The 17,221-nt window shown below is 36.9% G+C and overlaps 1 protein-coding gene across 1 annotated transcript in view; it reads right to left on the bottom strand.

Moving 5' to 3' along the window:
* Nucleotides 1-1,711: 1,711 nt before the first annotated feature.
* Nucleotides 1,712-17,221, bottom strand: part of LOC150088493 (cytochrome P450 2J4-like) — a 32,702-nt gene continuing 17,192 nt past the window's right edge. The window contains exons 4-8 of the mRNA XM_090369542.1: nt 16,728-17,017; nt 10,105-10,220; nt 6,420-6,675; nt 5,802-5,989; nt 1,712-1,908 (exon numbers count right to left, since the gene is read on the bottom strand). Coding sequence (XP_090225668.1) covers nt 1,730-1,908; nt 5,802-5,989; nt 6,420-6,675; nt 10,105-10,220; nt 16,728-17,017 — 1,029 coding nt within the window. The 3' untranslated portion in view covers nt 1,712-1,729. The remainder of the gene's footprint in view (nt 1,909-5,801; nt 5,990-6,419; nt 6,676-10,104; nt 10,221-16,727; nt 17,018-17,221) is intronic.

The following is a 17,221-nucleotide window of genomic DNA, read 5'->3' as shown; positions in this document are numbered from 1 at the left end:
TTTATTACAGATGCAGTTCATATTTTTAAATGCATTCTCAATAACCGGTTAAAACAACATTTATCTGATAAAAATTTTTACTGTCCATCTTTTGAAGGTTCTGAAACTCTTCATGAAGCTTCACCATCTTTGGTGAAGCATCCAAGCACTCCATTCCATGGAAACTGAGAAATCAGTGGCATATGGTTACAAATTAACAGTGAAAGTTTTGAATCCATCAAGTTTGGAGAGACAAAGTGTTAAAACTTGTATTACAAATTTTCTATGAACCTGTCGTTAAAAGCCTTATTCTTTTAGGTCCAAAAAGAAATTTACCGTTTCACGAAAAGACTTGTTGAAGCAGGAATGGAGGCTAATACATCGACATTGTTTTTTAAAAGTACCATCACAGAAGGTGATTTCATAAAAGAAAAAGATTACACGCCACTCTTAGTTTATCTTGCAGGATATACTGCATACGCTGTCATCAAAATATATCTCTGTGAGGAATGCAAATTTATTTTAACAGTGAACGAACCATTAACAACTTGGGGCCAACATGAACTAATTCAAAACATGGAGAGAGAGAGAGAGAGAGAGAGAGAGAGAGAGAGAGAGAGAGAGAGAGAGAGAGAGAGGTGGACTGTTGTAACCTGAATCAAATGTGATTGCTCTCACTGTATATTGTTATTTCAAAAAATTATATCGTCAGAAGTCCTAAAGAAAGAATTCCTGAAGTTACTTAATCAGAGAGATTTCTTATCATTGCTTATGTCAAATTTCTTCAAAACTATTGAATTTCCTTTGAATGATATTTGCAAAAATGGTCATTTGGAGAAATATTTTTAAATTTGTTAATTAATACCATTATCAATATTTTACTCAACAATTATTGTAAAAAGAAAAATGATGTATTAAAAGCAACACATAAACGTTAATTTCAAACATCGAAAAAGAGCTAAATTTATAATAATAAATTTATTAGATTTAATGAATAAATGTACACATTTGTTGGATTACAAATTACATGAAAAACATTCACAGTGTCATAAAATGGTTAACAATAAAATGCATTATCTTGATTTTTCAGAATGTCATGATTAAAAAAAACTATATATATCACACTTAACTGTCAAAACTAATTTTTATGAGTGGTTTTCTGAAGTCTTCGTAAATTCGAAGGTTAAAGAAGATATCGGTAGAATCCTATTCTGTTCCATAAGCACAAGGCGAGATTAAAATAAAATAGCTTTAAATTTAAGGATCTGTGGTTAGAGAGTATTAATAGAAAATGTATTTATTTGTTTATATGCCAAGTGATGATCTTTTAGGTCAAAATAATTCACAAAAATGACAAAAAATAAGCTCTAATGGATAAATGGAGGAGGTAATATAAAATAAATTCACTTATTTACGAGTATCACCGTTAATTGAATAAATCTACAATAAGATAATGCAGTGCGATAATCCAAAATATTTGATGTTAAAATTTCGATTATGGCATTGTTATTTATTCATTGTACACCTCTATCGACATAATTAAAATACTGCATTTGTAAACATTTCCTACAGACAGAAATCGTGCAATGTAAATGATAAAATCTGACTACATAAATATAATTTCCTTCCGGGTTTTTTCTGTTTGTTTAATATAAACTAATATAAATCATTAATATATAAACTAACACAATAAGAAAGTTATACACATTAAGTGTTTTTTTTATTATTATTATTTTTTCATGCGTTGCTTTCATTTTCTTTTTGTCAGGCACACTTTCTGGGGGGTAGGCTGCAAGATGACTGCAAGAATTCCTTTGAAATCAGCAACTGCTCCATCTGGTAACTTTATATCGAATTGTTGTAGAATTGTTGTAAAATAAAGGAAAGTTGAAACAAGACCCATATTTTCACCAAGACAAGATCTTTTACCTGAAAATTAAAAAACATAATAATAAATCATACAAATAAACAGTTTTCATAAATACAACACTTTTTTATTACATAAGGAAATTATTTTTTAATACTTAAGTTTCGGATGTAATATAAACTCGATTGGATTTTTTATTCCGGTGACAGAGCCAGGTTTAATGCTACAACTGACTGGCTCTGCTAAGTATAATTTCTAAGACAATTGGGGTTGGGTTGCAGAAGACATAAGGATTGATCTACCAGAACTCGTATTACAATGGCGACACCCAAATGTATTTGGTATCCTTCCCCAGTGTCCTGGGCATGTTTTTGTGATGCAACTTCACCTTAAACGCTTCAATTATATCTTATTATCAAATTATCAGTTTTTCGAAACATTTTTTCTTAATGCTGCACAGTATGCGTTATTTTTATGGACAGCGACCAGTGTGGAATATTGAGGAATAGGTATTCCATGACTGAAGGGAGGAATGATCAATGCTAAGAATAACTAACAACAAATTTAGACTTTGGGTAAAGTTTGTTCCAGAAATTAACCACCCGTTGGCTAAAGGCAAATTTCCGCACATCTATTCTACATCCGTCCTTCCTCAATTTGAAATTATGCCCACTTGGGTTCGTAATCTGAACAAGTGGAAGAATCCCATCAGAATTCAGCGTTCTCAACCAATTCAAGGCCTTATACACCTCAATCAGATCACCTCGCAGGTGCCTAGTCTCCAGCTACTGCAATTTGCAGAACTTAAGCCTCTCCTGGCAAGTGGATCCCTTTACCAATCTTGTTGCCCTTCTCTGTACACGCTCAAGCAAATCTACATCCTTCCTAAAATGACGCCTCCAGACCTGCACGCAGTACTCAAGGCGTGGCCTGGCCTGACCATTGCCTTATACAGAGGGACAATCACTTCCTTTTCCCTGCTAACATAATTCCTATATATCATTGACAACATCCCATGACCTGCCCTGGCAGCCTGTCTGCATTGCTCAGAAAACTTCATATCTGACTGCACAATTACTCCCAGGTCTTTTTCACTTTCTACCTCCTTAAGTGTAGTACCACACAGTTGGTACGTTTCTCTGGGGTTACTTCTACCCATATGCAGTACTTTGCATTTTTCAATGTTAAACTTCAGTTGCCACTTCTCAACCCATCTGCCCAAATTTTCTAGATCCTGTTGCAGTAGCACACTGCCATTACTGTCATTAACAACACTGCCAACCTCTGTATCATCTGCAAACTTCGACATTAAGCCTGATATACCTTCATCAATATCTTTGATAAATATACAAAACAACAGTGGATCCAACACCGAACCCTGTGGGACTCCACTAATAACATTAGCCCACGAAGAGCAGCACCCATTGATTACCACCTTCTGCCTTCTCCTACTCAACCATCCTTTTTTATCCATTGTAGCAACTTGACCTTAATGTCACACTGCTCCAATTTGTACAGTAGTCTTTCATGCGCAACAGTGTCAAAAGATTTCCTGAAATCCAAATATATGATATCAAAATTATGTTTTGCATCCAGTTCCTTTTTAACCATATCATAATATCCAATCAAATTTGTTAAACAAGATTTTCCCTTAACAAACCCATGCCGTGTGTCTGAATTATTGCTGCAGTCTTGTCTAGATGATCCTGCAGTGCTTCTTTAACCAGTGCTTCCATTAATTTCCCTGCAACAGAAGTTAAACTAACTGGTCTGTAATTACTTGTGTCACCCTTCGATCCCTCTTTGTGAATTGTGGATACATTTGTACGTCTCCAGTCCGTGGGGACCTCCCCTGAGTCCAAGGATGCTCTCATAATTATGGTTAATGGTTTGCTTCCTTCCTTTGCCGCCTCCTTTAATATAACTGGATAGATCCCAGCCACCCCAGGTGCCTTTCTTATGTTTAACTTCAACAATTTCATGTTTGTACGTTTTTTTTCTGTAAAGCTTAACAAAAAATGTCAAAGACGATTTTTAAAATACCAACAATGAATGGTGGTGTGTGGATACTTCTTTATTGGGTAAAATGAAACCATAAATAACAACACCGGGAAAAATTGAAACAGAACAGCCTCCAACCACACTTTTTAATGCACGGAATGATAAAAGACCAGCTTAACAGTAATGCCTAAAATCACTTTTACTAATAATTATAAACAGAGAATGTTCCACAACGATGTATACCTTCACTGAATTCAATTATTTCGGTTGTGAATATCTCATGTATAAAAATTTTAGACGCTGTTACGTCATAGCATATTACATAAAATCGATTGCTGTAATTAAGGCTTGTATACATACACACTGATCACTGAATGATGACTAGCAGATGCTTAAACGACTATGCTGTATAAAAAGCCGAAAAGTGGCAATTTACATCTGGTTGTGCAAGTCAAAGTGATAAAGTAAATGAGACGTAGTAAGGATATTACGGGGTTTCAAATGGGCATGTTTATAGGCGCTCATGGGTCGGGCGTTTCCATATCGAAAACGGCACGTCTTGTTGCTTGCTCACGACCCACTGTGATTAAGGTTTTCAAAGAATAGTGTCAAAGGGGTCAAACCACCTCCGGCCGACAGAATTATAAATGATTACGCAAGGTGAACGTTAGTGTTTTACGTCCAGGCTCAAAGCCTGGTCACTGTGTGGCAATCGACATTGCAGTCCATTAGGGGAATTCAATCACATATCCCAAATGACGATGGGCCGCACACTCAGACGTCGACGGCGAATGTTGTGATATCATCAACACGCTGGTTGGACAACGGACGCCTTGTGGTGCAAGCACCATGAGTCCATGGACACACGTGCATGGTTTCCACTATCCAGGAGGGTGGTGGTTGCTTAATATGGAATGTTTTTCTGGCAAGAAGATGAATCCCTCTTACTTATGAACCAACATTACACTGGTGATGTCTGTTGGAAGCTCTTAGGAGACCATGCACCCTGCCATGTTGTATTCTTTCCCAGACTGAAACGGAATCCTCCAGTACGATAATGTGCAGTTTCATCAGTCCGCACTGCGCACGAGTGGTTCGAGAAAGACAGTAAAGATATCACCCACCTTGATTCGCTTTCAAATTCACCTCATCTCAATACAATTTAACACCTGTGAGATGTTTTGGAACAGGAATTGAAGCTTATGGATACGCATCCGCCAAATATTCCGAAACTCTAGAAGCATTGATGGCAGTATGGTTGCAGACCCCCACAGACGTCTTCAGACATCTAGTAAAGCTAATGATAGGCGAATAGCGGCTGTTACCCGTGCGAACGGGTAACAGCCGCTATTGAAAAACGTTGCTCACTGATTGTTTATTATTGCACTGTATTCATCATATTTTTATATTGGTGGATTTAACTAGTTAAAATTTTATTTTGTTCAACTTCTAAAGTAACTTTGTGTTAATTGTCCTAGCATGAAACCTTGAAAACTGCATAAACTTATATGCCTTCGACAGGGAATACCTTTTATGGCGTTAATTGACGCTAGAACCAAGTGACAAAAATTCGAACTAAGGGAGAATGTGTGAATTTGAACTAAGTGGAAACATCTCAGTTTCATACAGCGTTAAATGGATAAAAGAATGGTTTTGAGGAAGAAGAGTAACATATCGATCATCTATCCTGGCTGGCCAAATCACAAAGGCCTGTTGATCAGCACAATCCTTTGTTAGAATTACTTTAGGAATTGAGAACAATTTTGTTACATGAAAGTCCTAGTATTCCTCGTGTCATTTTTCGACACCTTTTTGACTCTAAGCAACCTAGTGTAGGGAAACTTTATTGAATATATAACAAAAAATGGATGTAGCTGAGGGATACCCCTTTGAGAAAGATATATATCACAGAAATAGCAAATAGAAAAGATTTGACTGTGAATCTTTTACTTACCCATCGAAAAAGGAATAAAATATTCTGGTTTTTTGACTGTTTTTCCGTCAGAAGATAAAAGATGTTCTGGAAGGAAACTTTCTGGATTCTTCCAGTATTTAGGGTCATGATGCACAGCCCAAATGTTAACAAGAACTATCGTTCCTTTAGGTATGTCGTATCCTCCGATAGTGGAATCTTGACCTGCTCTGTAAATGCATAATATAATGTATAAAATTATCTGTTTTGACATAAAATAATATTGTATAAAATATTATTTGTATAACTGCACAATAAATATTCCTATTTATAAATAAATAAATGTAATTTAATTTTAATTTCATAAAAATTACTCTGTCTTCAGGTAAGGTTTCATATATTTGTAGAGGTTATCAGAAATAAATTACAGACGTGTATACTAACGAATTATCATAGTTATGACCCTATTTGAGGATCGTACTAAGGAAGTTGCTGTATTTATTTTATATCTGTCGAAATGTTACAATAACCGGCAGATTTGCATGTCCTGCAAGACGAAAAATCCAAGAAAAGCACAATTGAATGAACAATTATTCATTCAATTGTGCTTTTATGGTCCTTTGTCAATTCTTTAATTTTTTTTAAATACCACATACTTACATCCTTTGCAAATTGATTGGAATGATCGTTTGCCATCTCAATACTTCTAGTATCGTTGCTTGAGTGTAGGGAAGTTGAAGGCGATCCGCCCACGACGGCATCCTTTCTCTTCCAATGATTTCATCGATTTCATCTTGGACACGTCGCTGTACATCTGGATATGTCGCCATTATCAGAAGACTCCACGAAAGAGCTGTGGCAGTAGTATCACTCCCAGCCTCAAAAAGTGATCCTATGTTCCCGATGAGCATGTTTTCTACGTAAAAAATGAACGCTTTTTCAGAACTTTGTTTGTCTATATAACGATTATTAAAACGCTGATAATGAATTTTAAAAAAAAAATAAATGCAGAACCTTTTTAAAATTCTTTTATATTTTTTATTCTTTATCAATGTACAAATTTATGTAATTCAGTACATAAATTCGTCATTGATAATGAATGAACAGGGTATTCATAGGAAAGTTTAATTAACTGACAAATGATACCTGGGTTATTGGCACTCGCCATCTCCATGCCATGCGACATCGCATGATGAATAATTTTTAAACATATCTTTTTTGTAATCTTTCCCCGCTTTTAAGAGTTTGTATTAATTTGCGTATCAATATATTTTTTGTGTCGTTGTTTCCATTGATTTTCCCTCTAGGGCACACGGTTGTTTTCTTTATATCTTGATGGCGTTTATTAGGTGTCAGTGAATCAGTGAACCTTAGTCAATATTTAGCCAGCGTGTTATATCATTCAAAGTGTTCCTTCCTTCCCATTAATCGACAAAACTCACTCCCCATTGAAAAGACTTTTTAAAATTTCGCTACTCTTCTACGGGATTCGAACTCACATCTTTACAAATGATTTCCAATTTGTAAAACTCTATTCACGAACTTCGCGGAAGTTGAATGAATACATCAGGAAAAAAGAAAGTTTGTTCTGTAGTCTGAAGTTGGATAGTAAATGGATGTTGGCTGGTGGCGGCACGTTTTCGGACTGCTTTTAAAGAGAGACCGTGAATTACAGAAGCCAATTCAGAAGAACAGCGCCCATGGAAGAATCTATGGGAAAGGCATATCAGCAACAGAACGACTACGACAGAGAGTGGAGAGTCTCTGCTAGAGATGAGTCATTAATTAACCTAACACCCCTCTTTTGAATGGAATCTCGAAGTCTGAAATAATTTTGGGGGGACTACCAAGATGTGGAAACAATATTCCAAAAACGAAGTTTTTTTAGTTGCAGAGAAAGCAATATTTGTAATGTGGTTTAGTCAGAGAGTTTAGAAGTGAGGGTAATTCCCAATAGAGATATATGATCTTGCCTAGAAATAAGAGTGTCATCGAAGATAAGAATAGCAGCAGAACGATCCTTTTTGTGAGATATAAGGCAGGAATGTTTTTTCAGAAGGATTGAAATCAACTAAGTTATCTTCGTCCCATTAGAGAACTAACTAAATAACAGCATTTAAGGAATTTGTAGTGGATATTCGAGAAGCTGATGCTGTTTTTCTCAAGGTTTTTCAAACTGGAAAGTGAAATGCAACTGCTGTCATCAGCAATTCTATTAATAGGATTTTATTCCATGGATTTCAGTCGTTGCAAGAATCTCATTAACATATAAGATGAAAAGAGTGAGAGAAAGAACTGAATATTGGAAAACACCAGCATTAGTGGAGAAGTTAGAAGACAAAGAGCCATCTACCATTATCGGCAGTGAGTGGTCAGAGAGAAAAAAAAAAAAAGTTGTTAAACCATAAGATGCAAGGTTATTTAGAAGACCTATGCCAAACACGATCAAAAACCTTTGAAATCTCAAGATAAACTGCTTCAGTTTCACCAAACTTATCCATTGAATTTGTCCACAGATGGATACATAAGCAAGAATATCATCAGTGGATCGTCTAGTTTTGACAGAGGCGATAACAGAGTTGGACAATTGTTGTGAATAGTCACGAGGGAAAGGCTCCATTGGAGAAGTGAACATAATGATTTTGTAATCTGAGGTGCCTAGAGGACCACTCACCTCGATCGTGTACTTAGAAGGGTTGTTTGTGTGAAAAAAATCAAGTGTTTTGGATGTGTGGTTAGGATTATTTGGTATGCCGGTAGTTAAATGAACAATCTGTTCGAGGTGATTAATAATTGAAAAAGCCTCGGCACCTGAACCACTTTGGTCCGTGTGACTAGAAAGGAAGCCAGCTGGACTGTCCAACAGTAATTTCACCAAGGAAAATTAACTCCCTGTTAGGAAAGTTGGACTGCAGAAAGTCAAGTTTTAAATAGAGGAAATCAAAGAGTTCCAAGCGATTAGTGGGCTTGGAAGAACGATAGAGGCAACAAACGAATTTGACAGAATGCGGTAGAGCGATATTAAGTCAAAGAAGAACGAAAAGAGAAGATTCCAAATTACTAAGTCTCTGAAAGGGAACATGAGAACTGACATATGCACAACTTTCAAGCAAAAGGAATCATAAAGAAAATAATTGGGACAAATGAGATGAGCAGTGGTTGAATCGACCGATAATTGGGCTTCCAAAAGTTCATGGGGTTTGGCAAAGTATAAGTGGAAATGGACATCCTTCAGATTAGAAGGGAGACTACATCCAGAATATTTATGAAACGAAGGAGGAAGTGTTTGGTTGGGTTACATCTTTTCACGAATAAGTGTGTTCTATTAGGTTGTAATTTTTACAACAGCCTTTCATGAGAAACTGCATTAAGAGATTTACAGAATCCAAGTAAGTAATATATAAAAGCTGTTTGTTTTGTTCAATTGAAATATGATCTCAACATAATAATTAACAATACTGGTCAGAGGAGTTTTCTCCTTCGCAAAACCGTGCTGTTATCTGTTAAGGACATTGTTCCTTTAGAAGTGGTCAGAGATTCCATGATCCTTCCCATCACAAAAGTCAAACTGTAAGCTATTAATTCTTTTCTTCTCATCACTTCTTTTGCATCTCCTTTTTGAATTGAAGCATAATTAATACTTCTCTGTTCTAAGGGTTTTTTTTTTTTCAGTATAACGATGATCGTACTAACAATTCCAATATTCCGATGCAGTCAATCTTTTAGTATAACTGGATGTTAGCGCCGAACCCTTGAGCCTTACTTCCCTCTGTCTTGGCAGCCCTTTTAATACACTCTTTTCGTGATCGTTAAACCACTTAATCGCTATTACTCCATAGTTCTAATGGTCTTTCAGCTGTAAATATTGCTGCAAACATCTCCTGGACTGTCTATGAATTTTGCACTTTGATCAAGGGAGGATTTATGCACTTTGATCAAGGGAGGAATCTGAAGTTCCTGTCACAAGTTTTAATTGTAATGCAGGTGAATTTTTTTCAGTTTACGATTAATTTTAGTATTTTCTTTTTTTAAATTTTAATCGAATACGCTAGCGAAAGCAGAGTTGGTAAAATCCTGATTTCTCCACTGGATGGAAAAGACCCACTCCGAGTCTGTCCATTATGTAAGAAATTCAGTCAGTTGATCTTAAGCAAGGGTAGTATTGTTTTTCATCCAGAAACAAGTAAATTGACTAGAGAATTCACGCAATATACAGATATAATATATACGCAACTATATGACCTAGATCACTGATGGGTCTAAAACATACAAAACCAACAAAAAGCTATTTTTTGTGTACCAGTTTGAAAAGCCAGTGTTATTATTATTCTTTTGAGATAATTACCATTGAATGAACTGTTTAATTCATTTTCTCTTTTTTTCATTTCTACCACAAATCCCTCGATATAACTTCTGATGTTATCTGGATCAGCTTTCTTTTTAATGGGTTCTGTTTCACGCCTGTATAAAGAGAAAATAAAATATAAATCAATTAAAAAGTAAAAGTAATTAAAGTTGAATAAAGTAGCGAAAACTACCATACCACCAAGTCTTGACGAACCAGCATTATTTTCCCATTATGTCACTTACGCAGAAGCTCACTTTACAATTTATAAGGGACGTACTTAATTCGGCATCCGTTTTCTAAGACATACTTAATTCGTCATCCGTTTTCTAAGGCATACTTAATTCGTTATAGATATCATCCGGAAAGCCTGAACAACCGCGAGAGTAAAATACACTGCTCCATAAAATTAACATAACGAAATGTTTTTCAAGAATATTTTATTGTGAACAGTGTCATCAAAGGCGAATATTTGATATTATAGACGTCCTGGAATGCAAATTCTGAGTCCCCAATAGAAATCGAACTGCCGCCTTACAGAGCCACAGTTATGCAAATTATTCATGCCTATTAAAACACGGGTTGCGACTGTGTTTTTGTCACATCACTGCATTCCCATTTTTTTGGCTTGTGCAGTGAGTTAGCCCCATCTTCAGTACTCAGAATGGGAAGTTGTTGCCGTGTAGATTATTCATTGATATGGTAGGCCGTTGGGCGACTTTAAGCGGGTCAGTCGCAGGCTGAGGTAGCACGCTGTATTAACCAGTCCCACAACACAGCTAATATCGTCCAAAGAGGGCCAAACAAAAAAAGAAAATCCAGTATAACAATATACAGTTATAATGGAGAAAAGGTTTTGTATACATAACAAACATCAAACATAAATAAAAAATAAAATGTATTAGATATTACTTTTATTAAAAAACAAAAAAAACGAAAGACAAATTCTCAGGTCAAGAATAAAGACTAAGAAAAAAAAACGAAAACAAAAATAATACTTATTCTTAAAAATAAAATAAATAAAACATTCTATAAGTTATATAATGTAAGTATTTTTAATACATTTAAAGAGTAACTCTTCTGCATTTTTGCGCTGCAAATTCTTTTATTTGATCATCACGTTGTAATTCTTTAAAAAATTTTTTTGAAAAAATTTTTAAGATCGTATTGCAATTCGGAAAAACATCGACAAGTTTCTTTTCATAAATTAGCTTGACTATATCACCGCATGAGTCTGGCTTAGTCTGTAAGTAGGATTTTAACTGAATGCATTCATTGACTAAATGTTCGTCTATGTCATCCGAATAATAATCAACAAATTACGTGCACTTTCCAAGTCAATATTTTCGATATTAATGTCTTGCAAATCCATTAAAAATTTGAATCTTTTGCTAAATTCCCCATAGACATGGCCTCTTCTGTATAAATCCATAATCAACTTATCTAATGCAACGTTTAGCGTATCCTGTTTAACTTTTTCTGCTCCATTTAGCGAAACTTTCTCTGTAGATTTATCCGAAAATTTTGAAGTAATTCATCTCTTTTTTAAATCACTGTATTCGTTTTCCACACTAGTACTTAATTTTTTGGCTGTCTTCTTGTATTCGTTTATTTTCTGATCTGATTGTTCTCGTATGTTCTTCAAACGATTCTAATGACGTAAATATGTCTGGTACCCTCTAATCTCAATAACATTCCTTATAGGTCACCTATTATGCCTTAATTAATATCTTAGCCAATCTAGTTATCACCTTAGTCATCCCTCTTTACTCATGAGGTTTATCTATTACTAAAATTTATTTCTCTTTGCACCTCATCTGTTATGTTACCTTGTTTGGCACTTGGCCTAATTAATGACATAGGTTAACCTATCCTTACAGTACTACCCTTATAAATGTAATCCCTGTGCTAATTCCTTTACATTGTTACTTTTATTTTACTACTCCTGAACCACCCTTACATTTATTCATAATCATTAACAACAGGAATGTTCCTTTCTTTTACAAGGACTATCACTCAATGGCTTACAGAGCTAAGTTATGAGTCCTTGAATTCTGGATTCAATAAAGAAACAAGGAACAGACTTACTTTCCGACTTCGCCGCTACTTCCAATGTTCTCGCGTTCAGGTTTCCCACGCGGCTGACAGGCTTACTTCAGCTTCTTGGACTCTCCAGTTTTCCATCGAGGCAGACAGGCTTACTTCAGGTCCTTGGGCACTCTGGTTTTCCTTCGACACTGACAGACATGAGTTCACTGCTGGGGGCACTCCGGTTTTCTTTCGAGGCTGACAGGTTTACTTTCACTTCTGGGGCACTCTTGACATGACGCACCTTCTTGTGTAGACGATATATTCACAGGTGTACATACCTGGCTCATTGTCTTTACAAGGGCCCACATTACCAAACTCGCCTACCTCCACTTCAACCCGCACTCATGACCTTCTTTCTCTCCTTTGATCACACCACACAGAAGTCAGACACATAATGCTCTTTTGTCTCAATTTTTCTCTCCCAGAACTTCACTCTTCCCCTCAAGTTTAACACGCCTTCCCCAAGGACTCCAACCAATCCTCCCCTTCTGTTTAAATTTACGTTTCTTTCCATTTGCCAATACAATTCTCCCAAGCTGTCTCCCTAGTGCGCAAGCCAACCCTTTTCTCAAACTTTATTTTTTTCTCACAGGCAGCATGACCCTTTCATGTCCACCGACAACCTCTAAAAACACTCATTTTCGTTTCACACCTTTCTCTCTAAATGTATCTGAACACCTAAATATCAATTAGCCTAACGCCGTTTTATTTTGAGTGAACACTGGACGTCCACTCATTTCCTGTTTTGGCTCCAACGGTGTCATAGATTTAAGGAGGCACCTCGCATAATCCCCTTTACATCTTATTGTTCTTCCTTAAGCAACCCTTCACGCCTGTTCTCAAATGGCATCCCTTTTCTTAGTCCTGCTGTCCCTGTTTGCTCTCTCATATTATTTGAATTACTTGTTTACCCCTTTGCTACTATTCTCAATTCTCACGCTTGAACTATGCCATCACTAAATCTAGTGTTCTTCAAACTTTAACATTACTTCTAGCAAAACAATTATTTTTATTTTAAATTTGTAAGATTTTACATCTTACATTGTCATTGTCATGTAGGATATAAGACATCTTACATTGTCATTGTCACGTAAGATATAAGACATTGTCATGTCTTATATCTTACGCTACATACTAGTGCCTACCGATTACTTCAAATAAACGGTGTCCAGTTATTTTTATTATGGCTCATTTCGAGGAAATGCAAAAAAAACGATTGAATTTACGTGCCAACAAAAGATTTCTGGAGAGTGATTTAACTTATATTTATTTAGTATTTAGTAAACTTTGCCGATACTTACTAGTGAAGAAACGAAGCACCTGAACAGTAAGTACACTTCACTGAACGAATGACTATTTAATATTCAACTATACTGTTCTATACATAACATCAAATGTCAAACGGTGAGAGCTACGCTAAGCTAATATGCTTAGCTTAGCGTAGCGTAACTTGTACTCCCATTCCGACGTTGCCACATTTAAAACATTGATATTTTATTCAAATCCAACACTGTTGCAAACCAACCATTTCAACTAGGTACGGAAAAATTTTGTATAATTTATTTTTTCATAAAATTTTTAATTTAAATTATTTTTATTATTTTTTTTTACCTCGAAGGGAGCCCTTTGATTGAACGGGGGCCCTGGGCTGCAGCCCATAAAGACCATGCCTAAATCCGCCCCTGGTGCATAGCATGCGTTACTTGAGTGGACCGGGGTTCAAGCACGTGACTACTAAATACGATAAATATTTGTATTGACGATTTATTGTAAACTCTACTGACTTTTTTCAAAAATAGCAACATAACACTAGCTGCCATGATACAGATGCATCACTGTCAAAGATGGAACAAAGGGAAGAGGTGGTCCTCAGTAGGAGATATGGCCACCTCTAATGTCGATGCAGGATTTGCACCGCCTGTCCATACTTAGAACAATGTTGTTGATAAGTTGTTGCAGTAACGTCGTCCATTCCTCTGTCAGTGCCATCTTCAGCTGGTGAACATTTTCTGGTGGGTGTGGATGTGCCACTAGGCATCACCCCAGAGCGTCCCATATGTGTTCGATGGGATTTACATCGATGAAAAGGGCAGGCCAATCCATACGAACAATGTCCTCACTTTCCAAAAGCATATCAACAGCTGCAGTGCGATGGAGTGTGGCGTTATCATCCATAAACACGAACTCTGGGCCAATGCTACCTCGGAACAGATGCACATGGGGAAGGATTACCTCAGTACAGTAGCGTGCACCGGTTACAGTACCGCCTTCCAGTATCTGGAGTTGTGTATGTCCATCCAAGATAACGCCTCGCCAGACGAGAACACCTCGACCGCCATATCGATCCGTTTCAGTGGTTTGCAGGCGGATACCTTGTACCAACCTCTCGCCAGATTATCTGACGCCCAGAATCGCTGCTGAGACTGAATCTACTCTCATCAGTAGTAGAGAGTACCTTAAGTAAAGATTTTGTGGTTGCAAACTTTAGAAATAGTGTTGGTCCTTAATTTTGCACACCAATGTGCTTTGGGGATTCTAGGTATTACCTGGAAACCTCAGTAAGGGTCTTTTATTTGTGGATCCATGCAGCACCTCCACGTGGCTTGGAATGGGAATCAAGGGGGCTGTGGACCAGGTGTCCTTTTGCCCCTGACAGCCAAGACACCCGATGCTGTCACTCAACATGCAACGGCACATATACAGTATTAACCCACATAGTCACATTTGCCAGCTTTGGCTCATGCCTTTCAGATGCAACTGCGGCATATGGGGAAATCCATGAAGACCGCCAAAAATGCAAATAATACTTTAAATAATACTTTGAATCCCACCCACATGAAATCGCACAACTCGTCGAAACTAGTGCCATGGATATGTGATTTTGAGCCCTGACAAATGGACTACAGTTCTGTTCTCTAATAAATTCCTTTTAGCCTAAAAACAGATTGTAGACTTTACTTCGCCTGGAGACAATCAAGAATGTGGTACTATCCTTCCAATATCAGAAAATGGGCACTTATGTTGTTGTTTTGGGTTTTAGGAGCATTAGCAACTAAGGCCATATTGCTCCGGGATATGCGGTGGTCATTCCCTGACCTTTCCGCATCCTCCGTATTTGGTGGTGATGGGCTCGAACCCCGGTCTAATCAAGAAGCATGTGTTACGCACTGCTGCTGCTCCTTCCCACCTGGTTACGGAGGCGCCACTGGGCACTCATGTTGGAGGCGGTGTTCTCATTTGGGGAGGAATAATGATCAACCCCCGCACCTTTCTTTATGTTATTGATGGTGATAATGTAATTGCGCAGAGGTACCGAGAACAGATCCTCGAACCTCGAATTTTTGCCACTGAGTTATATAGACACCCTTATATCGAGCGTGGTTCACCGTTGTCAGGCCTGTTTAGCAATTGAAAGAGATCATACGCAGTACTGATGTCATGTGACCATCTTTTTTAGCATTTTGTATTGACGCAGTGTGCCCAAATTTTCTTATCATGCACGACAAGCACAAGTGTTGGAGGAAAATCTTGAAATTGTAGATATCCAACGACTATCATGGCCAGAGTGATCAAAATGGTTAAATCCGATCGAACATGTATGGGACGCCCTTCGGCGTCGCATTGCATGTCGACAGCCAACTCCTCATAAACTTGGTGAGGTAAGGTCTGTGCTGGTTGAAGAATGGGATTTGTTGCCACAGAATGTTATGGACACCCTTGTACCGAGCAGGGTTTACCACTCTCAGGCCTGTTTTGCCGTTGGAGCTGGTCATACACCTTACTGATAAGATGTGACCATTTTTCGAGCATCTTGTATCGACTTCTCTAATGTCAATTTTTTGTCAATTCTTATAAATTTTGTCTAGCTTCTTCGTTCTGTTAATTTTGTCGTGTAGTGTAGCTTTTCCAGGTATAATTCGATTGGAAAGGTCTCAATTAGAATCACTTCGAAGACTGGAGGAATTCTTAAATCCCCTTTTTAATCCGGGTTACATTTAGGCTAACTTAAGAGGAGGGTGTTGCATTTTAGTTCTTTGATTTACATGGGGATTTTCATAGTGTACAACATGTAAAGTCGGTCGGCGAACCTAAAGCTATAAATCCTATTGTATCCTATTTAAACTCAAATTTTTAATTTTATCTCGGTACTCATCCGAGAAATGACCAATATACTTGAGATTTTAAATAGCATTTCAACCATAAATTTGATTTGTCTATGCTAAATCGAACACCAATCATTTGTTGAGTAATTAGACGATCTTTTTCAATAAGCGTCTCACTATCGATAAAAAAGGAGAATCTAATACCGAATTATTGTTTATTCTACTATTTGGTTTTTCCTATTAAGACATCTCGATATATTGTTGTTGTAGTAGCTTTTTAGCAGCATCAACGATTAAGGTCTGCTATTCGATAAGCTGTGTGCAAGAAAAAAACCTGGAGTTTCCGGGTAATATCTATATACGTGATCATTGTACTTATGCAAGAATTAAAAATAAAGAATAAAGAGTTGTTCTATAGTAGATACTTACCCCACAAACTTAGCAAATTCCAGAGATACTTTTACAATCGGCATAAACCTTAGCACTGTAAATATTAATGGCGACAGCCAGTGGAAATACGTAGGAACATCAAACACTGGAAAATGTTCACTTGCATTTCTAAAGAGATCATTAATATACTTTATTCTTTCTTTTGGCAACGACTTTCCGAAAACCAAAGAACTGATGTTGTTGACGGTGCTACAAAAAATGGCGTCTTTTGGGTAAAAAGGTGCTCCATTGTGGGCTTCAATCCCTTTTATAAACTCACATATTTCGTCCTGTCATACAAAGAAATGACAATCAGTTCTGCATTCAAAACAGAAATAAGTAGAAAAAAACACCAAGTACTGTATACGTAAATTTTACATAAATATGGGCAAAAGTGAAAAAAGTCTAAATACAGTATTTAATGTAGACTGCACTAAGTATTAAGTGTAGATCCGCAGAGTTTGGTGCTGGACCCATTGTTGTCTTCTATACTT

This window comes from Mastigoproctus giganteus, chromosome 3, assembly GCF_048544385.1.
Source record: "Mastigoproctus giganteus isolate SK-2022 chromosome 3, ASM4854438v1, whole genome shotgun sequence".
Classification (NCBI taxonomy): Eukaryota; Metazoa; Arthropoda; class Arachnida; order Uropygi; family Thelyphonidae; genus Mastigoproctus; species Mastigoproctus giganteus.
The sequence above is the reverse complement of the archived record's forward strand: the minus strand, read 5'-3'. Positions and strand labels throughout refer to the sequence as shown.